The following is a 22,097-nucleotide window of genomic DNA, read 5'->3' on the forward strand; positions in this document are numbered from 1 at the left end:
TCTCATGTTGCTTACTTGGTCAGCACTGTGTTTATTTTCTCCCTCATTACTGCTGCCGCCACCTCATACTGTGTACTTGACTTAACAACTCAGAGGAAACAAAATAGTCTGGGTTGGACCTGCGACCAGAAACCCAGATCTGAGATTTTGTCTTCTCATTGAGAGAGCCCGTATTCCAAACCGTGTGGCACAGAGTGTGACTTGCTGCTGGTACTGCAGGCTTGTGTGAGCTCACAGAGGACTTGTGTTTTGCATCTGGTCTTGTGAAAATCCTGCACAGAGCCTCCATCTGCTTCTTCCTCAACTCTTAACTTTGCCTGAATGGCCTCGAGAGATTGGCCAAACAAACTCTCTGCGGACACTGGCTCAGTTCTGGCCCTGTCCAGAACATCAGAGAGTCAACCACAGGTGTCTCTGTGCCAGCACCATAGATGCCAGACCTCTGCCCAGGGAGAGCGCTGTGCATTGGGACACACAAAATCCAAGGCAACTCTAACCTTGTTGAGAAGGGGTGCCATCGGACTCAGGGGTCACCTGTGTTCCCAGCTTCATCAAACACATCACCTGGTATGTCTGGAGCATGGTGGCGGAGCTCAGCGTACAAGTAGCGCCAGCCTGTGCTTGGTTTTGTCAAGCTGAGAAGCGAAGAACCTGCGGTGCCTTGAGGGGAGTTTTGTGGGCTGCCCAGACCATACTTTTGAGATGTAGCCAGAAAAGCCACCAGGTGAGTGGTTAGCTCAGGCTGTGGCTATAGCACTTTCAACAGGCTCAAGATCAAATTTGGCTAACCTGTCAACATACCTCTTGTGATCAGCCCAGTTGCTAGTGGGGACTTTAACCAAAAACTCCTTTCCATCATACTTAGATGAATCAGGGTCCCTTTCTCCACAAATGTTACCTACCTTGCCAGTGTTGAATACTGGAGCAGGTAACAACAACACACACACACACACACACACAAGGCAGCACAGGCTAACACCAACAGGGGCGATTAAGTTTATTTCAAGATAGCAGTAGCCTGAAGAAATGGAGCTAATGAGCAGCAGCTAGCTAGCCTAACACAACTGAGAAGTTTTTAGTGAGGTGAAAAGTTTAAGAACTGATGGATGTATATATGTGCCGATGGGGCAAACATACACCGTCGCTCGTCCTTAAAGGCATCAATAGAGATGTCTTCAGGCAGGACAAATGTGGGCGTCCTGAGTGAATCAACAGAAAGGGAACTTTCAGGGCATTCTGGACACTACAGTGAGTTGCTATCAGAAAGTGACAAGACAGGCCAGGGCTCGTTAGCATGCTAACTTCAGTAGAAAAAAGAGTGATAGACATAGAAGCAGAGAAAAAGATGACATAGCCATCATCATGACAGGAACAAAGTTTGACGAATTAAGAGTTTGATTCATGGAGCGAGGGAGGAGGGGGGGTTGTGTCAGGAGAGGAGGGAGAGGAGATAAGAGCTGTACACAGACAGAGCTGTGGTCATACAGCTGTCAGAGCTCAGCAGCTTCTCCTCTCTGATGATGGAAGAAGATGAACTCTGCTTCCCACAGCTCCTCAACACCTCCTGCAAGAAGCCAAAGCCTCCTCACTCTGGGGCAGTGCTCCTTTATACCTTGTTGTTCTTCATATCTGTGCTCACTGCTGCTCTAAACCTGCTGGTCATTATCTCCATCTCCCACTACAGGTAGATAGAAACCTCTCAACTGGCTTAGATTTACTGTTACACTGTCCTGAAGATGTTGTGAAAGATGTCAGTGAATTTCAGAGCTTGTGCTGTATTTGAGCTTTTGTAGACTTGTGAAAAACGTTGTTGTAGTTGAGGATGTCAGATTTTCTCTCTGTTTTTTCTACATATCCACAGATGTCGGTTCTTCCAGCAGAGATTTTACAGAGGCCGACATAAAACTCTCAGTCTTATGAACCTGATCAGAGTCCATAGCAGTGACTTCAGCCTCCCTCTTACTCTGATATTCTGTGGTTTTGAGTTTTTCTTCTTCTCTTCTTGATAATATTGTTGATGTGTTGTGGTTTCAGGCAGCTCCACTCCCCCACCAACCTCCTCCTCCTCTCTCTGGCGGTCTCAGACTTCTTCGTGGGCCTCTTGCTAATCCCAATTGAGACCCTTAAAACAGGGACCTGCTGGGTCCTTGGTGACCTCCTGTGTGCTCTGTATTTTCTTATACCTTACATCCTTATCTCTGCCTCTGTGGGAAGCATGGTGCTCATATCAGTCGACCGTTATGTGGCTATTTGTGACCCCATGCATTACTCCACCAGGATCACTGATAAAGTTGTTACTATCAGTGTTTGTCTGTGTTGGATCTGTTCTGTTTTCTACGGCATTTTCATTTTATTTAATCACCTGAAACAACCAGGCCGGTATAATTCCTGCTATGGAGAGTGTCTGGTTAACATTGCAGGAGATGTGGACCTCGTTGTTGCCTTCATCATTCCTATTACAGTCATTGTAGCTCTGTATATGAGAGTGTTTGTGGTGGCAGTGTCTCAGGCTCGTGCCATGCGCTCTCATGTTAGAACCGTCACAGTCCAGAATACAGTGACTCTGACGACAAAGAAGTCTGAGCTGAAAGCAGCCAGGACTCTTGGTGTTGTTGTAGTTGTGTTTCTGATTTGCTACTCTCCATACTATTATCTTTCTCTCACAGGCGGCAGCATCTTGGTTGGTTCTTCAACTGAGACTTTTATGAGCTTTCTGATGTATTTTAACTCCTGTCTGAACCCTGTCATCTACGCCTTCTTCTACCCCTGGTTTAGAAAAGCTGTAAAACACATTGTCACTCTTCAGATTCTGCAGCCTGGCTCCTGTGATGCAAACGTACTGTAGAGACACTGTGCTGGGATTTTCTTTTTGATAATTGAACTTTACTGGATAGTAAGATGACAAAATGTGCATTTTGAGGAGAAATGGTGGTTTTACAGCAACGTTAAACATTCACAGTGGCACATACTCTGAGTACTGATTGACTGAGCATGTTATGTGCTTACATACAGGAGCAACTGTTTGATGTATGAACATACAATTTGTTGCAACTGAATAATGAGTTTAAGTAAGTAATATGCTAAGCTCATGCTCAGGGGGGCGAATGTCATTAACTAAATAAATGGATGTGGGGGTAAATGGACTTGTACTTACATAGCACTTTTCTAGTCGTATCGACCACTCAAAGCGCTTTACACTACGTGTCACATTCACCCATTCACACACACATTCATACTCTACAAAGCGCTCTAACACATGCACACCCATTCACACACTGATGATACAAACATCAGGGGCAATGTGGTGTTCAGTGTCTTGCCCAAGGATTCTTCGGCACGGACTGGAGAAGCCTGGGATTGAACCACTGACCTTCCGATTAGTGGGCGACCCGCTCTACTTCCTGAGCCACAGCCGTCCAAATAACAGCTTTATAACTGGCCACATGGTTGTCCTCTTGGGAGCATATTTTACTACATTGGGGAGATATGTATGTACCACACATGATTTCTCCAGCATTTTAGTACTTGAGATATCAATGCCCACTTCTAAAGACACAGTCAGTGATGAAAGTGGAAACAGATGACCCCCCCCCAACTTCCAACCAAGATACAAATGTGAGAATCCCAGTTTGAACCAGAAACCCTCACCCTCAGTGCTGTGATAAGAGCAGAGTAAAACACCTGGTTGTTCTTATAAGTAGGCAGGTTTTGTTACTTACTGATCTAGTAGAAATAATGACAACTGACTGTTGGTTTGAACTCTCTCAAGTCTCTCCATGGACAGACTGGCCATAAGGACAGGACAAATCCCGGTAGGACGGTGGACCATAAAAAAATCTATAAAGTACTGGGGGAAAAGTCCAAAGCTGAATATCTGTCGTAGTCCGACCATTATTATCTCCATCCACTGGCACCACAATCAACAGCCAGTTGGCACCAGTCTTGTCAGCAGTCTGTCCAACTCCAGCACCCTGTCTCCTATTGATGGTCGTGCTGACACTAGGTGATCTTCAATCGGCAGTCTGATAGATCCTTGCTCCTCATTGCCAATTCTCCAGATTGCCAGTCAGTTGTTCGGTCAACTCTAGTACCTCTTCACCTGTTTACAGCTTGGCCGATCCCTGCTCCTTGTGTCCTGTCGGCAGGCCGCCCAGCACAATCTGATCTCCTGTCGACAGACCATCCGGCATCCTCATCAGATCTACTGTCAGTGGACCAGCCCATTCCCTTCTTCCTGTCGGCAGCCCAGCTGACACCAGTCCTGTTAGTGATCCATCTGACTCCAGCACCCTGCCTCCTGTCATCGGTGGGCTGACACCAATTGATCTCCAGTGTTATGGCAGCCTCCCTGTGTGTGTGTGTGTGTGTGTGTGTGTGTGTGTGTGTGTATGTGTGTGTGTTTGTTTTGCTTTGCTGCAGGGGCGCGACAGTTGTGCTGGTCGCACCTGATCAGCTCATCACAGTCAGATATCTACCCCAGTTCTCCAGCCACAAGCCGCCAGATCGTCACAGATCTCCACGTGGTAACGTCCGGCCTAACATACTGAGTTAATCTCAGGGTAGTTACTAGCTTTTTGTAGTTTTTCCTGGTGAAAGTATTTACTTTTGTTTGCTGTCTTGTGCCTCAGCCTTGCCTGACCAGCGCTGCCGTCTGCCCCTGCCTCCGGACTCAACTCGGTTGCCAGTCTCTCTGGTCTCCTGGCTGGTCTCCGCACTTTCCCCGGAACATCGGCCCGGCACCCTGGCCAACCCGGACTTGCTCCCCCCTTGTCACCCGGGCCCGGTTCTTATTCCCTCATCCAACTCTATTAGTAAGCCTTGGTATCTGCTTGACTCCCTAACTCCATCTGTGCCTGTGTCCTGAGTCTGCTTTCTGGGGTTCAGCCTAGCTGTAGCCTGACCATGACATCCAGTCAGCAGTGTGTTAGACCACTGCTCCTTGTCTCCAGTCAGCACCTGATCCAGATCTCCAGTCAGTGGATCGGTTGACTCCAGTTCCTATTCACCTGTTTACAGCTTGACTGACCCCTGCTCCACATGTCCTGTTGGCAGGCCACCTTACACTGGCTGATCTCTGGTCGATGGCCTGGCCAATACCAACGAATCTCCTGTCAGCAGACCATCTGTCACCTTGTCTCCTGTCTGCGGCCTGGCTGGCACCAGACCCTGTGTTCCAGTTGGCAGCTTGGCCGAACACAAGCTCTAGTTCTCCTGTTGGTGGCTCAGTGACTCTTGCCCGGCCTTGGGAGGGGACCTGTCTTTGTCATTGCCCTCCTGCCAGGCTTCCGGAGGGAACTCACCTTTGCTGCCATCACCCACCTGCCTGGCGTCCTGGGGGTTTTGTTTTCATTGCTGTCGTCGCCCCCCTGCTCGGCCTCCTGAAGGGACCTGTCTTAATGTCTTCACTTTCCTGACTGGCCTCCAAAGGGGGCCTGTCCGGTTCATCTTCTGGTGGAGTCCTGCCTTTATCTTCACCCTCCTGTTCCTCATCGAGGGAAGTCTCACCTTTACGTTAGGCCTCTGGTGTGCCCCCCTGACCACCCAGTCCCCACAACCTGGGAAATCTGCCTGAGGTCCAGAGCTCCCTTTAAATGTAACCAATAATTCCCTACAAAGGAATTTTGGGTAAGCACAGAGTTGAGATGCCCTTTTTGTTGAAAATGTTTTCTCCTGTTTATAGTAGGGAATAAGGCAAGTCATTTATTTTATTTTCTTTCATTATCCAAGCAAGTTAATGGACTCATTAGTAGTTGAGTTTCTTATTTTGGCCGTGCTCACCCTAATGCCAGCATTGCTTTGTGTTTACAAATAAATCAGTCATGTTTTAGACTGCAATCAGCTGTGGCACTGGTCATCCTTGAGAGTGGGGGAAGGGAAAGTCACTTTTATTCTACTCTCAGGTTTCCCCTAGGCTGGGCATAACACTACATAGTTAAAAACAACCAAGATCTAAAAAGTGTGTCTTAAACATGAGGCTTAAAACTGGATAAAAATTCAGTTTTGATTCAATCAAATACAATACAATACAATCACAACGCTGACACATGAACAAAGGGGATTTGACACCATTCACAGGCAAAGAAATTAAACAGTTTTTGACATTTTGATGTGGAAAAGTTACATATTATATCTCTCAGGGCAGTCTGGACACTAAAGTGAGTTCCTATCGGAAAGCAACGAGACAGGCTTGGGCTAGCTGGTTAGAATACTATCTTTGGTAAAAGAAGTGATAGAATTAGAAACATTGGATGCTTTCCTCCCCTGGAGACAGCTCTTGGTGAGCAAAAGAATGAAGACTTTGATGCATAGAGCGAGGGAGAGGAGATAAATGAGCTGTACACAGACAGAGCTGTGGTCATACAGCTGTCAGAGCTCAGCAGCTTCTCCTCTCTGATGATGGAAGAATGATGAACTCTGCTTCCCACAGCTCCTCAACACCTCCTGTAAGAAGCCAAAGCCTCCTGACTCTGTGAGCTGTGTTCATTTACATCCTGCTGTTCTTCATCTCTGTGCTGACTGCTGCTCTCAACCTGCTGGTCATCATCTCCATCTCCCACTACAGGTAGATAGAAACCTCTCAACTGGCTTAGATTTACTGTTACACTGTTACTGTTACACACAGCTTGTGTCGTATGTGAGCTTTTGTAAACTTGTGAAAAACTGTTTGTTAATCTTAGATGAAAGAGTTGTTTTGGTTGAGAATGTACAGAAGTTCACATAAAACTCTCAGTCTTATGAACCTGATCTGAGTCCATAGCAGTGACTTCAGCCTCCCTCTTACTCTGATATTCTGTGGTTTTGGGTTTTTCTTCTTCTCTTCTTGATAATATTGTTGATGTGTTGTGGTTTCAGGCAGCTCCACTCCCCCACCAACCTCCTCCTCCTCTCTCTGGCGGTCTCAGACTTCTTTGTGGGCCTCCTGGTGATCCCAATTGAGACCCTCAAGACAGGGTTCTGCTGGGTCCTGGGTGACCTCGTGTGTGCTCTCTATTTTCTTATACCTTACATCCCTATCACTGCCTCTGCGTTTAACATGGTGCTCATATCAGTTGACCGTTATGTGGCTATTTGTGATCCCATGCATTACTCCACCAGGATCACTGATAAAGTCATTAACATCTCTGTTTGTCTGTGCTGGATATTTTCAGTTTTCTACAGCATCTTCCTTTCATATGATCACCTGAAACAACCAGGCCGGTATAATTCCTGCTATGGAGAGTGTCTGGTTAACGTTGCAGGAGATGTGGACCTCGTTGTTGCCTTCATCATTCCTATTACAGTCATTGTAGCTCTGTATATGAGAGTGTTTGTGGTGGCAGTGTCTCAGGCTCGTGCCATGCGCTCTCATGTTAGAACCGTCACAGTCCAGAATACAGTGACTCTGACGACAAAGAAGTCTGAGCTGAAAGCAGCCAGGACTCTTGGTGTTGTTGTAGCTGTGTTTCTGATTTGCTACTCTCCATACTATTGTCTCACACTCACAGGTGGCAACATCTTAATTGGTTCTCCAATTGAGGCCTTTATGAGTTTTCTGGTGTATTTCAACTCCTGTCTGAACCCTGTCATCTACGCCTTCTTCTACCCCTGGTTTAGAAAAGCTGTAAAACACATTGTCACTCTTCAGATCCTGCAGCCTGGCTCCTGTGATGCAAACGTACTGTAGAGACATTGCTGTGATTAAAATGAGACCCCCACCTCATAGTGTTTCCAAGTGGTATGTGGCACTGTTACAAATGAAAGCACTGCTGCTATCAGAGGGTGTGTGATGTTGAAGGGGCCAAAACACCTGATGAGGTTATATCAGTGATAATGTGTTCGTAGAAATTTATGTCAAATCAAGTCTTTGTCTTTGTATTTTTTGCCATGAATCTTCTCCAACTCTCATGGTTCCTGTTTTCATATGTGTAGAATATTTAAGAAATTGTTGCATGTATTGAGCTGGTTGATATACTGTGCAGTATTTTAAGTACTGAATATTTTATGATTATTTCTTTAAGTAAAAATAGACTTAAATTTACTATTATGAAGTAAATGTTGATTGTAGTGACTCTTCAAAACAAACAAACCAGGTGATTAAAACCAGTAAGGACACATTTAAAAAAGTGCTTGTACTGCTAAAGTAACTCCACTTGTTTCTCTGATAACTGCAGGTCTAGTCTGATAACTAAAATCCTTTATCTGGTTAATTTTTATACTTAAAAACGACCAAGATCTAAAAATCATAAAATCATAAAAATCTATTTTCATGCTTCTGACAACTACAATGCTTATGCACGCTCAAAAGGAATATGACGTCATTGACAGGTGATCACTGTAAACATTTAGGATACTATAAGAATGCAACTCGAGAACATATGTAACTTAGGTCTAGTTGTTTTTAGACATTTTAATGTGGAAAAGTTACAGATTATATCAAAATGTTATAACTATAATTTATATATCCTGAAGTAGAGGAAAGAGATACAACACATAAAGTATGGGATATCACGCCCTGTATGTCCTGACTGAAGACCCCTCTATTCACACGGTTAGGACAAGTGACCTGTGATGGTGTATATGAGGCACCACCAGCACATATTCTTTCAGATAACGCGCCACTTCTCCCAGATAATTGTTGCAATTAAAAATGTTTCAGTATTCATGTTTATGTCTTTTCTTTGCATTGTAACAATACAAAAAATAGAAAAAGAGTCAAATCTAATACCATTCCACACAGAACTCCAAAAATGGACTGGACAAAATTATTGACACCCTCAACTTAGCATTTGGTAGCACACCCTTTGGAAAAAATAACAATCACTTCCTGTAACCATGAACAAATTCATTACATCTCTCTACTGGACTTTTGGACCTCTCCTCTTTTGCCAACTGCTCCAGGTCTCTCAGATTTGGAGGGTTCCTTCTCTCCACAGGAGTTCTATGGGATTTAGATCTGGATTCATTGTTGGCTGCCTCAGAACTCTCCAGCTTTTTGTCTTCAACCATTTATGGTTGCTTTTTGAAGTATGCTTCAGGTCATTGTCCTGCTGGAAGACCCATGACCTCTGTTGGAGACCCAGCTCTCAGACACTATATTGCACTCACTCAACTACAAATTCTTTGGTAGTCTTCAGATTTCATAACACCATGCACACAGTCCAGATGTCTGGTGCTGGAAGCAGCGAAGCAACCCCATAATATCAGGGAACCTCTACAATGTTTGACCATAGAGACCATGTTTTTTGCTTTGATGGCCTTATTTTGTTTTCTCTAAACAGAACAATGATGTGTTTTACCAAAAAAGGATGTATTTGTCTTGGCAACCTCTAGTCTGGCTTTTCTATGTCTGTGTGTCAACAGTGGGGTCCTCCTGGGTGTCCCACCATAGCGTCTCATTTCATTTAGATGGTGACGGATGGTGTACCCTGTGTCTGCAGGTCAACTTGAATTTGTTTGGAAGATGATCTAGGATTTTTATCCACCATTTGAACAATCCTTCATTGATATCTTTCATCAAGTTTTCTCTTCTGACCAAGTCCAGGGAGGTTAGCTACAGTTGACTGAATTAATAACATTGTGCAAAGTGGACACAGGAACACTAAGATCTCTGGAGATGGACTTGCAGCCTTGAGATTGTCAATTCTCCAGTCCATTTGTGGAGTTCTGTGTGGAATGATATCAGATTTGCCTTTTTTCCCCACTTTTTTCCTGTTGTTCCAATACAAACGAAAGAATATCAGACCTTTTCTAATTGCATCAGTTTTCTGGGAGAAGTGATGTAATACCTGGAAGAAATGCAGGGATGCCAATATTTTTGGCCATGACTGTATTTACAGTATCGGTCAACATGTTTGTCTTTCAGTTCAACAACCACTCTTCACTGATCCCAGCTAGGCAGTGGGGCAATCAAGTACTGTAACTTCTTGTTCCTCTCCTTCATGGGACAGAAGTTATCTTCATAGCATTTCATTTCCTTGTCAACAGATTCACTCGGTGCAATTCATGCCCTGCAGAACAGTCACTGAATTGAAGTCAAACCTCCAGCAATGTAGTGCATCATAGACCCAGTAGAAAGAACAGCTTGAGCCATCCGAGTTCTGTCACATCCAAGCAGTAAAACCAAACAAAAGTGTGCGGCAATGACCAACTAGCTGCAGCACAGATATCATCCACAGAAACCCCTCGAAACAATGCCTATGACGTTGCCAAGCCCACGGTGGGAAGTGCACCCTCACGCCTGGAGGCCCCAACTGTCATAAACCAGAGATAGCCCCCACAATCCAATGAGAATGAGGTATTGTCTAGACTGAGTTTTACCCCTGGCTGGGTTGGCAAAACAGACAACTGATCACATAAATGCACACTGTGACTGTGGTCTGTGTAGGTGTAGAGTGCTTGCACAGGACAAAAGGAATGCAACCTCCTCTGCTCCACAGATCAAAGAGGGTAACAAAATCATCCGCAAAAATGCCTTATTTGGGTGTAATGCAATCCTGGGGCCATCTGAGCTGAACTCGGTGCTCAAGGGATGCCAGACAAAGCATGAAGGTTGCTAGCCAGCTTTGCAGAGGTCAAAGCAAGAAGCAGCACATTCTTGCATGAAAGAAATTTCAATACACACACTCCCAAACCACTTCCCAAGAGGGGATGCTAAATTTAAGCACGGGCCTCAGCCAATGGACCCCTTTAAAAATCATATGGCAAAAGGTTGAGGGCCTGATGTCACCTCATCAAAGCCAATGTGACAAGCAGATAGAGCTGCCAAATAGACCTTCATCATGACAAAGGAGAGACCCTTATTCAGCAGCGCCCAAAAAGACGTCTAAATGTCAAAAATAGAGCTTTGAAATTAAAGTACACCACTGTTCAAATGCCTGGCATTTATAGGAGTAAAGGCCTCTAGTGGACTATGCTCTTGCATAGCCACATGATCATAGCCACCACACTTGTGGGACAAACCTTTAGTAATCTCTCAACAAGTAGATATGCAGGTGCCACAGTTCTAAGCATGGATGAATCACTTCCCATCCTGCTTGAGACAGGAGGTCCCTGTGAAGGGGAAGCTGGCACGACGACTTTGCTGGCCACTGCAGAGCCACCAGGATCAGGAACTGGTCCTGCCAGGGCACCCTCTTCAGAACAGGTAGTATGTTTGGTTTGAGCTTGTTGGGCCATGGGTGCACCAGCGTATCCAATCTCAATGGTGCATGGTGGTCTGTAATGGAAAGCAAGAGAATGCCATGATCAGTGGATGCAGCTTTCGCTCCTTCAAAAGAGGACCCTCGCTGGACAGGAAGATCTACCCCCAGGCTCAGGAAGCCCTGACTCTGACAGACGGGAAATGAACACTGCACCACAGCAACAGAGGTTAAGACAGTTTTAACGGGAAGTGAGCAGGTCCCCCCCTGCCAGAACACAAAGCTTGTGGTCAAACAGAAAACTCAAAATTAGCACTCTGTGGTCAGCCACACTCACCAACTAAGGCAACGTGAGACGGGGCCAGAAAAGCCACCAGGGATGATTCCATCAGTGGGTACTTGAACAAACTGGCCTTCTCCACTCCATCCAAATCCAAATATTGTCCATAGCTAGGCATTGCAATGTAAACTTCATGACAACGTTCAGGAAGATGGGCAAGTGGTTTATAACCATTTGGGCTCAGGGGGAAGGAAAAAATCTTGTGATTCATGATGGTTTCTGAGCAGCGGGGGAAAAGGCCACTCCACCTTTTTCAGTGCTACAGCGGTACAGTGAGAAGAAGAATGTTGTCCTCACTAACTGAAGCTTCAGTGGCAACATACTGGCCCAAATACAAAGCCTCCTGTCATCCTCTCAACAAACCATGAATTTCCATACCAATGTCCAACACCTATTTTCATCAAGGCAAGCAGTAGCTAACTTCAATCTGACAATAACCTGTAGAACTGGAATTGATAAGCAAAACTGAATGGGAACTTTCAGGGCAGTCTGGACACTACAGCAGTTTGCTATCAGAAAGTGTTGAGACAGGTCAGGGCTAGCAGGTTAGCATGCTAATTTTAGTAGGAGAAAAGAAGTAAAGACACAGAAGCAAAGAAAAAGATGATGTAGTCTTAGACACAGTGTAGGTGGTGGGGTGACACATGACAGGAACAACAGTTGGCAAATTAAGAGTTGGATTCATGGAGTGAGGGAGGAGGGGAGGTTGTGTCATGTGAGGTTAGAGAGGAGATAAATGAGCTGTACACAGACAGAGCTGTGGTCATACAGCTGTCAGAGCTCAGCAGCTTCTCCTCTCTGATGATGGAAGAAGATGAACTCTGCTTCCCACAGCTCCTCAACACCTCCTGCAAGAAGCCAAAACCTCCTGACTCTGAGGCTGTGTTCATTTACACCATGCTTTTCATAATGTCTCTGCTGACTGTCATTCTCAACCTGCTGGTCATCATCTCCATCTCCCACTACAGGTAGATAGAAACCTCTCAACTGGCTTAGATTTACTGTTGTGAACTTGTGAAAAACACTTTGTTAATCTGTAGAAAACAGTTGTTATGGATGAGGATGTTAATATTTCTACACATCCACAGATGTTAGTTTCTCCTGCAGAGATTTTACAGAGGCTGAGATAAAACTCTTATGAACCTGATCTGAGTCCTTGATAATATTGTTGATGTGTTGTGGTTTCAGGCAGCTCCACTCCCCCACCAACCTTGTCCTCCTCTCTCTGGCGGTCTCAGACTTCTTTGTGGGCCTCCTGGTAATTCCAATTGAGACCCTCATGACAGGGACCTGCTGGGTCCTGGGTGACCTCCTGTGTGCTCTGTATTTTCTTATACCTTACATCCTTATCTCTGCCTCTGTGGGAAGCATGGTGCTCATATCAGTCGACCGTTATGTGGCTATTTGTGACCCCATGCATTACTCCACCAGGATCACTGATAAAGTTGTTACTGTCAGTGTTTGTCTGTGTTGGATCTTTTCTACTTTCTACGGCATTTTCATTTTTTATGATCACCTGAAGCAACCAGGCCGGTATAATTCCTGCTATGGAGAGTGTGTGGTTGACATCGTAGGAGAAGTGGACCTTGCTATGGCCTTCATCATTCCTATTACAATCATCCTAGTTCTGTATATGAGAGTGTTTGTGGTGGCAGTGTCTCAGGCTCGTGCCATGCGCTCTCATGTTGCAGCCACAGTCCAGTATTCAATGACTCGGACGACAAAGAAGTCTGAGCTGAAAGCAGCCAGAACTCTTGGTGTTGTTGTAGTTGTGTTTCTGATTTGCTACTCTCCATACTATTGTCTCACACTCACAAGCGGCAGCATCTTGGTTGGTTCTTCAACTGAGGCCTTTATGAGTTTTCTGATGTATTTTAACTCCTGTCTGAACCCTGTCATCTACGCCTTCTTCTACCCCTGGTTTAGAAAAGCTGTAAAACACATTGTCACTCTTCAGATTCTGCGGCCTGGTTCCTGTGATGCAAACGTACTGTAGAGACACTGTGCTGGGATTTTCTTTATGATAATTGAACTGAATTCAAACAGTAGTGCATAATTCGATTGCTCATATCCAACTCATTACATGTTTACATACAAGTGAAACTTTTTTCGTGTTTATGTGCGAACAAACAACCCACATTTTGTTGGACTTGATTTCTCACTGTAAGAGTTGCAGTGCTTCATAACTGGCCACATTATTGGTATCATATTTTAATGAATTAAGTGGGTAGGTATATACCAAAAATGTAAAATTTGTACATTTCCCCGCCGTGGGACTAATAAAGGATTATCTTATTTCTACACCATGTGTAGTCTTTATGCCCAGTCCCTAAGACGTCCTATAAATAATAAGTTAGTTAAGTGGCAACTATTTAATTATTAATTATTTGATATTAATGTTATTGTAAATACAGAATACAGGTGATTAATCAATGTGCAAATGTTAAAATAGAAGCTTATTGTGAAGTTGATACCCTAGACCATTGATTACTCTCAGACTGGCAGTCTGCCCCACTATCTGATCCAACTCACCACCACATGTTGATGAGTTGACAGCTCTGCCCCTTTCTTCACCTGAGTGTCCAAGACATATGGCCGTAGATCTGATGATATGATCACAAAATCTATCATTGATCTTCGGCCTTAGGTGTTCTTGTACCAAGTACATTTATGCTTGAACATAGTGTTTGTTCAATAACAATTTACCACTCAGGCTCAGATTAGATTGGTCGTTCCTCGCAGTCATGCCCTTCCAGGTTTCTCCATCATGTTTAGTGCATATGCACACACAACAGCCAGAGTCCTCCCTTCAGTGACTTGCAGTCATGTAGAGGTGACCCTCTTGCTACCAAGGGTGAACTCCCAACACGGTGGCACTCAGCCAGGGACTTGTGAGCTTCCCTACATCCACCCAGCACCTCTCAGCCTGGGCAGCTCTGGCAAAGGAGAGTCCATTCCCTCTCCAGGTCTGTCAACAAAATGAGGTGAGGTGAAGGAAAGACGTGAAGGAAGGATTGATAAGGAATTAGGAAAAGAAAACCAACTTTATTTATAACATGTGGAAGACATGTACAGTGACAAACTCAGTTACAAGTCAATAAGGTTTCCTGTCCATCACTAATAATAAAATAACATTGAGAAAGTTGAGAAAGTTGAGCTGTTAAAATAGGAATTGTGCGACGGGTTCGGTGTATCTTGAAATGTATGGTTGTCTTTCATGGGCGCTTTTACGTTTTTAATACATTTGTAGTAGAGAAAATATTTGTTTTAGAGAGGGGAAGGATTTTCAGAAGTTTTGGATCATGTCACAGACATAAAACAGGTGCTCTGTTGGATCTACATGTTCGTGGATCTGCTACAGTGTAACTACGACGGTGCATCACTTTAAATGCTGCTGTTGCAAGGAATTATGGGACGGCATTCTCTCCTTTCCCAAGCACTGAAGCTACTTAACATCTTATCATGGCTGCCACTGAGATATGTCCGGGTCATTTCAGTCATTTAAGAACCTTCCTTCGACCGCAGCCCATGAGTTTGGTTCCAGAACCTGTGCTATGAGTAGAGGTGAGGCCAGCTTTATCTAATTTGTAACACTCATGTCCCCAAAGACAGTCTGCAATGTCGGGCATCGGTATGCCTGGGCCCACCATCCTCGTGGGTGGTGCTCCAACTCAAATTTACCTGTGTCATCAGGGTTTATGATGCTGAAATCCTAATCCACACCTTTGTCTCGCTGAGACTTGATTATTGTAATGTCTTGTTTTCGGGCCTGCCACTTGCTAGTACTAAAAGACTAAAAGACACATGGTTCAGAATTATGCAGTGCCTTTCTCTGGAATAACCTCCCAACTGATTTTAGATGGGCTGAGTCTGTAACAGTTACAGGTGTCAGCCGGGTCACAGACAGGAAACAAGGAGCAGGAGTGTGCCCGACTGCTGACAGGACAGGTGTCAGCCTGGTTTCTGACAGGAGATGAAGAGCACAGTGTTTCCCTTCAAATGACTGGGGTGGGGGGTGGGGTGGGAGTTATATTACGGTTACACATACATGTTGGAGGAGAGGACTAGGGCTAGCCTCCCTGCCAACAAAGCTACAGTTGGCAGATAGCGCGTATAAAAATGAAAAATAATTTGGTCTGACTTTCAGACGTTTGTCAATGGTCAACATCTGTCCATCTACAGTGGTGGAAAAAAGTTTTCGGACACCCCATGCAATTGTGAAATATTGCATTAAGAATCACTCTTAGGTCTTCAAGTTGCAATTTCTTTCAGTACAGTCACAGCCAAAATACCAAACAAATCCTAAAAAAGCCATTAAACACTTAAAAATTGATTGGTTCCATAAAAATGCATAAGAAATTTTGAGTATTGGGTCATTTTGGTACCAGTGATGCCACTAATAAAGGTTGTGCTTTTTATTAAAAGACACAATTTTTGTTGCCGTGCTTCGTGTCTATATAAAGCCAGCACATTAGAAAGTTCTTCAGAGACAAAAATGGCTAAAACAAGGAACCTAACGCAGGAAACATGCCTGAAGATACAGATTCTCAGCCAGGAAGGATACAGCTGCTGCCAGATAGTCAGGAAGTGCAGATGCAGTCCTTCAGCAGTTGGATACACTCTGCAGTAATACAGACGAACCAACAGCTTGGAAGACAAACCAAGATCTGGGCGTCCAAGGGTTTCTTCAGCAAGAAATGACCACATCCTGATACGCATGTGCAGGGAAAACCACCAAATGTCATCACAGGAGCTTCAGCAGCAGTGGTCAAACCAAACTGGTGTCCAGTGTTATACAAGGCTGTCGAGAAGCCGCTGATCAGTGAGAGACAGAGGTTAGCCTGGTGTCGTTGGGCCCAAGCACACAAGAACTGGACAGCCAGGAATTGGAAGAGGATTCTGTGGTGATGAGTCCAGTTTCCAGCTTTATCCTCCTCCTGATAATGTGAGGGTACGCAGAAGGCCAGGCGAAGCTTTATCTCCAGCATGTACAGTACCTACTGTCAAGCATGGTGGAGGCAGTATCATGGTTTGGGGATGCATGAGTGCTGCTGGTGTTGGTCATCTCACTGTCTGTGATGGCACATTGAACTCTGCCAAGTATTGTGCCATTCTCGAAACATCCAGGGCCAGTAGAACTTGGCTGCAGGAGCACTGCTATCCAGGTCTTAGAGTGGCCAGCTCAATCGTCGGACATGAGCCCCATTGAAAATCTGTGGTGGATTATCAAAAGGTCTGTTTCAAAGCGTAAACCAAAGAATTTAGAAGAATTAACAGCAGCAATTCAAGAAGAATGGGACAAGGTTACCCCTCAACAGTGTGAAAGGCTCGTGGGGAACATGCCAGCCAGGATTAGAGCTCTACTGCGTGCTAATGGCAGAACTACTAAATATTAATTTGATGATGTGATGTTTATTTATTTTTTGTTCAGTTTTGAACACATTCTGTTATTTGTTGACTTTGATACCAACAATGTTGAGAACTGACGTATTGAAACGGTCAAGAATTTAGTTTTGTTAGTTTTTCTTGTAAACAATAAACAAAAAAGTATCCTCTGTATTTATTTGTGTCTGTCTAATGCAGCCATACCTTTTGAAACATAAAAAAAAAATTCCCCAAATATTTCATGGTAATATTTGAGATTGTGTAAAATTTTAAGGGTGTTTGAAAACGTTTTTCTACCACTATATGATACTCTTTTCCTGCACTTAACGGCGTGTTGTCCACCTACCTGTCTCCTCTGGGGCTCTTCGCTCCTGTGCATACGCAGAGACACACTGTGAAACAAGAAGCAGAGAGAGAGACGCGACCATAAATTATCTTCTCAAGAACTCAAGAACTGCTGTCAGCTGGATGGCCAACAGGAGACAAGGAGCAGAAGTTGGCCAGACCATTGACAGGATTAGTGTCAGATGGTCTGCCAACAGAAGATGAGAAGTCTGAGTCAGCCAGACCATTGATGGGACAGGTGTCAGTCAGGCCACTGACAGGAGACGAGGAGCTGGAGTCAGCCACAACACTCATGGGACTGGTGTCAGCCAGGGCTGTGGATGAAACCACGTGATGGCATGTGCTCAGGATTGTGTGCTTCTGTTTTGCATCCCTCAGCCAACACTAGCTCTTCCCAAAACACTGCCCTGTCCCTATCTGGACTGTCAGAGAGGGTCAGCCACAGGTGTCTCTGCCAGCACTGTCAAGTAGATGTAGTCTTAGCAAGGTGAAGAGCATAAGAATTGAAGGATGACCGTTTGGATGGATGAACTGTATTTATGTCCCAATGGGGCCTTGCATACACCGTCACAGATCATCTGCCTTTAAGACTTAATAGAGATGCTCTCTGTCAGACCACAGGGGGTGTGATATCCTATACTTTATTTGTTGTGCTGAGTGAATCAACTGAAAGGGAACAGAAGTTATAGTTGTAACATTTTGATATAATTTGTAACTTTTCCACTTTAAAACGTTCAAAATCAACTAGACCCATGTTTTATATGTTGTTGAGTTGTGTTCTTACATTATCCCAAATGTTTCCAGTACATTTCAAACCTAGAGAAATTGTCATTTTAATCACTGTAACGGCCTGTTTTGTTTGATCACCTGACAGTTGCTGCAGTGATCTGCTATCGGAAAATGACATGACTGGCCCAGGGTAGCTTGTTAGCATGCTACTAACTTCAGTGAAAAAAAGTGATAGACATACTGTAGATGCTGAGAAAAAAGATGACATAGTCTTAAGCACAGTGTAGGTGGTGGGGTGACACGTGACAGGAACAAAATTTGGCAAATGAAGAATTTGTTTGATGGAGTGAGGGAGGAGGGGTGTTTGTATCAGCACGGGAGAGAGAGGAGATAAATGAGCTGTACACCAGACAGAGCTGTGGTCATACAGCTGTCAGAGCTCAGCAGCTTCTCCTCTCTGATGATGGAAGAAGATGAACTCTGCTTCCCACAGCTCCTCAACACCTCCTGCAAGAAGCCAAAGCCTCCTCCGTCTGAGGCAGTGCTCCTTTACATTCTGCTGTTAATCATCTCTATGCTCACTGCTGCTCTCAACCTGCTGGTCATCATCTCCATCTCCCACTACAGGTAAATAGAAACCTCTCAGCAGACTCAGATTTACTGTTACACAGTTCTGGCAATCTTATGAAATGATGCTGATTAATTTCAGAGCTTGTATCATATGTGAACTTGTGAAAAACAGTTTTTAATTTGCAGAAAACAGTGACAATGATTCTTTCATTATGTATGCTTTTATATCTCATGCAACTAATAATAACAATTTTAACACTTGAAAACCATGTGAGGCTCAGTAAGACTGTGAGTTTGTGAAATGATCCCACACTGTGTGAAACACTGAAGTTATAGCACAAATTATGTTGGAAAACAGACATTGATTCATTTTTGTCACTTGAATTACTTGAAGATTTTTTGAAATGATGCTAATTTCACAGCTTGCATCGTATGTGAGCTTTTGTCAAGTTGTGAAATCTGTAGAAAAGAGTTGTTGTAGTTGAAGATGTCAGATTTTCTCTCTGTCTTTTCTACACATCTACAATTGTCAGTTTCTCCAGCAGAGATTTTACAGAGGCTGATATAAAACTTTCAGTCTTATGAACCTGATCTGAGTCCATAGCAGTGACTTCAGCCTCCCTCTTACTCTGATATTCTGTGGTTTTGAGTGTTTCTTCTGCTCTTCTTGATAATATTGTTGATGTGTTGTGGTTTCAGGCAGCTCCACTCCCCCACCAACCTTGTCCTCCTCTCTCTGGCGGTCTCAGACTTCTGCATGGGCCTCCTGGTGATTCCGTTTACTATCCTCACGTCAGGGACCTGCTGGGTCCTTGGTGACCTCATGTGTGCTCTGTATTTTCTCTTCCCTTACACCCTCCTTCTTGCCTCTGGCTTTAGCATGGTGCTTGTATCAGTTGATCGTTATGTGGCTATTTGTGATCCCATGCATTACCCCACCATGATGACTGATAAATTCATTAGCATCAGCGTTGGTGTGTGTTGGATCTCTGCCTTTTTTTACAGCATTTTCATTTGTTCTGAACATCTGAAACAACCAGGCCGGTATAATTCCTGCTATGGAGAGTGTCTGGTTAAGGTTATAGGAGAAGTGGACCTTGCGACCTTCATTGTTTGCACTGCAATCATCATAGGCCTGTATATGAGAGTGTTTTTTGTGGCAGTGTCTCAGGCTCGTGCCATGCGCTCTCATGTTACAGCCACAGCCCAGAATTCAATGACCCTGACAGTGAAGAAGTCTGAGCTGAAAGCAGCCAGGACTCTTGGTGTTGTTGTAATTGCATTTCTGATTTGCTATTCTCCATATTATATTGTCTTTCTCACTGGCAACATGTTGGTTGGTTCTCCAGCTGAGGCCTTTATGAGCTTACTGATGTATTTTAACTCCTGTCTGAACCCTGTCATCTACGCCTTCTTCTACCCCTGGTTTAGAAAAGCTGTAAAACACATTGTCACTCTTCAGATCCTGCGGCCTGGTTCCTGTGATGCAAATGTACTGTAGAGACACTGCGCTGTGCTTTTCTTTTTTGATAACTAAACTTTACTATTGTGACAGGAACAATGAGAATGTGTGTTTTCAGGTGAAAATCCAGCAGATTTACAGCAAATTCAAACACTGAGGATCCACAGTCGTACTCTGTCGTACTCTGAGAGCTGATAACCAGCTCATTACATGTTTACATACAGGTCAAATGAGTTTAGGAGTGGCCATATGGTGGCACTGCTGGTAACATATTTTAATGCATTGATGGTGTATGTATGTCCACAAATGATTTATCCATTATGTCCATTATAGTATTTGAGATATTTTTACGTTAATGCACACTCCCAAAGACATCCAAAAATAATCAGTAATTAAATTGGCAACACTTTAGTTACTGATTCATTGGTATTAATGTTAGTGTAAATGTCAAATACAGGTTTTTATTTAATGTGCAGATGTTTATCAGTTTATTGTAAGAGAGACACGTAAAGAGATTTAAAATAATTAAAAACATAACTGCTACCAGATGTGTGCAGGGTTTTTCACTCTTTTTTTTTTTTGCCATGACTATTCTCTGAAACACATGGTTCATGTTTTCATATGTGCAGCATAATGATTGACATACTGTACAGTATTTGAAATACTGAATGCTACAAGACTTTTTCTTAAAGTGAGAATAGACTACAGCTTATCATTATGAAATCAATGAAATCAAATTGACATCTCTACCTGGACCTTATCTGTTACAATCTTCTTGTCTGATAGAACTGTGTGTGTTTCCTTTAATAATAACATATTGTGATGCAAAATTGTGTCTTTGATAACTTCAGATCCAGATGGCTGATAACTAAAGGTTTTCATCTGGTTAACATATATAGTTGAAAACAATCATAATCTTAAGAGTATCTTAAAAATGAGGCTGAAAACTCAATAAAATGTCAATTTTGATGCTTTTGACAAGCATGAAGCTGACACTGAACAAAAGGAATATGACACCATTGTCAGGTGACAGATGACCTTGATTATAATGACATATTTCTCCAGGTTTGAAAATCACAAGAAACAAATGGGACAACAACATTTATAGCACATCTCTAAATTGTTTATAACCATTCTGGTACCGATTATAATGACATGTTATGACTATATGACTGTACTATATTCAGATTCATACTTTATTGTCCCTGAGGGGACATTTGTTTTCACAGTCTGTACACACATTTAACAAATAACATTCAACAGAAAAAAAAACAAACCAATTTATGTAGACAAAAAATACCACAAAAAACGAACACTGCTACCTTCTACTCAGATTATTTAAATCTGTGATGGCAAATGGAATGAAACTTTTCCCATAATGTGTTTTTTGCAGGTTATTTGTCTGATACCAGAGGGGACGGGTATGAAACATGGGTACAGGGGGTGGCAGGGGTCGTGTGCTATGATCTGTGTCTTGCGAGCAATGGCAGCAGGGCTGGTAGATTAAGGGTACGGAGGCCGATTATTTTGGAGCATGTATGAGTGATTTTCAAAAGCTTGTTTTTATTGTTACTGAGGAGCATAATGAAATAGCACATGGCAAAGTAGAAAAAGAGGGATTCAATAATGCTGTGATGCAGAAGAGGCAGAAGGTGGGGTTTGACTGAGAGGGACCTGAGTGTACGGATGACATGGAGTCTCTGCTGACAGTGTTTATGGATGTATGTGGTGTGTATTAATCTACAGTGTAAAAAGTAACAAAAACAAAGAAAAGTCATTGAATGAGAAAGTGTGTCCAAACTTTTGTCTGGTGCTGTATACACAGCAGAAACTGTGTTAAGTACACCCTAACTGCTATCATAGGTAAGTTGCAGTCAGGTGCTGCTAATCAGATGCCTTTGATCAACTAATCATCATCGAGTGTGACTACCTCTATAAAAACAGAAGTTTTGGCAGTTTGTTGGTCTGGAGCATTCAGGTGTGTGTTAACAAGGAGGAAAGACACCAGCAATGATCTTGGAGAAACAATTGTTGCTGCCCATCAGTCTGGAAGAGCTACAAGGCCATTTCCAAACAAAAAAACCAAAAGTGACATCTCAGACTCTACAGGCTTCATTTGGCATGTTAAATGTTAAAGTTCAGGACTGTA

At 43.6% G+C, this 22,097-nt stretch overlaps 3 protein-coding genes across 3 annotated transcripts; all 3 read left to right on the top strand.

Annotated features, from left to right (window-relative positions):
• Positions 1 to 1,190: 1,190 nt before the first annotated feature.
• On the top strand, positions 1,191 to 2,878 carry LOC108895225 (trace amine-associated receptor 4-like). Its single transcript, XM_018693890.2, has 2 exons — positions 1,191 to 1,684; positions 2,035 to 2,878. The coding sequence occupies exons 1-2, from the start codon at positions 1,518 to 1,520 to the stop codon at positions 2,843 to 2,845; spliced, it is 978 nt and encodes a 325-aa protein (XP_018549406.1). The 5' UTR covers positions 1,191 to 1,517; the 3' UTR covers positions 2,846 to 2,878.
• An 898-nt stretch (positions 2,879 to 3,776) lies between these two features.
• On the top strand, positions 3,777 to 7,663 carry LOC108895181 (trace amine-associated receptor 1-like). The gene is made up of 6 exons (XM_018693818.2): positions 3,777 to 3,812; positions 4,110 to 4,206; positions 4,629 to 4,811; positions 6,475 to 6,562; positions 6,853 to 6,968; positions 7,149 to 7,663. Exons 1-6 carry the CDS (start codon positions 3,777 to 3,779, stop codon positions 7,661 to 7,663), a joined length of 1,035 nt encoding a protein of 344 aa, XP_018549334.2.
• A 4,598-nt stretch (positions 7,664 to 12,261) lies between these two features.
• Positions 12,262 to 13,642, top strand: LOC108895216 (trace amine-associated receptor 4-like). The gene is made up of 2 exons (XM_018693878.2): positions 12,262 to 12,425; positions 12,646 to 13,642. The coding sequence occupies exons 1-2, from the start codon at positions 12,262 to 12,264 to the stop codon at positions 13,451 to 13,453; spliced, it is 972 nt and encodes a 323-aa protein (XP_018549394.2). The 3' UTR covers positions 13,454 to 13,642.
• Positions 13,643 to 22,097: the final 8,455 nt, after the last annotated feature.

This window comes from Lates calcarifer, linkage group LG1 (assembly GCF_001640805.2).
Source record: "Lates calcarifer isolate ASB-BC8 linkage group LG1, TLL_Latcal_v3, whole genome shotgun sequence".
In the NCBI taxonomy this organism is placed as follows: Eukaryota; Metazoa; Chordata; class Actinopteri; family Centropomidae; genus Lates; species Lates calcarifer.

What these genes read in the sequence shown, in the direction of transcription:
- LOC108895225 (XM_018693890.2), top strand. Translation starts at nt 1,518, where the DNA reads ATGATGGAAGAAGATGAACTCTGCTTCCCACAGCTCCTCAACACCTCC. An exon ending in ATCTCCATCTCCCACTACAG is followed by an intron (nt 1,685 to 2,034) that starts GTAGATAGAAAC and finishes TTGTGGTTTCAG; the next exon opens with GCAGCTCCACTCCCCCACCA.
- LOC108895216 (XM_018693878.2), top strand. Translation starts at nt 12,262, where the DNA reads ATGGAAGAAGATGAACTCTGCTTCCCACAGCTCCTCAACACCTCCTGC. An exon ending in ATCTCCATCTCCCACTACAG is followed by an intron (nt 12,426 to 12,645) that starts GTAGATAGAAAC and finishes TTGTGGTTTCAG; the next exon opens with GCAGCTCCACTCCCCCACCA.
- LOC108895181 (XM_018693818.2), top strand. Translation starts at nt 3,777, where the DNA reads ATGGACAGACTGGCCATAAGGACAGGACAAATCCCG. An exon ending in TAAGGACAGGACAAATCCCG is followed by an intron (nt 3,813 to 4,109) that starts GTAGGACGGTGG and finishes ACCTGTTTACAG; the next exon opens with CTTGGCCGATCCCTGCTCCT. An exon ending in ATCTCCATCTCCCACTACAG is followed by an intron (nt 6,563 to 6,852) that starts GTAGATAGAAAC and finishes TTGTGGTTTCAG; the next exon opens with GCAGCTCCACTCCCCCACCA.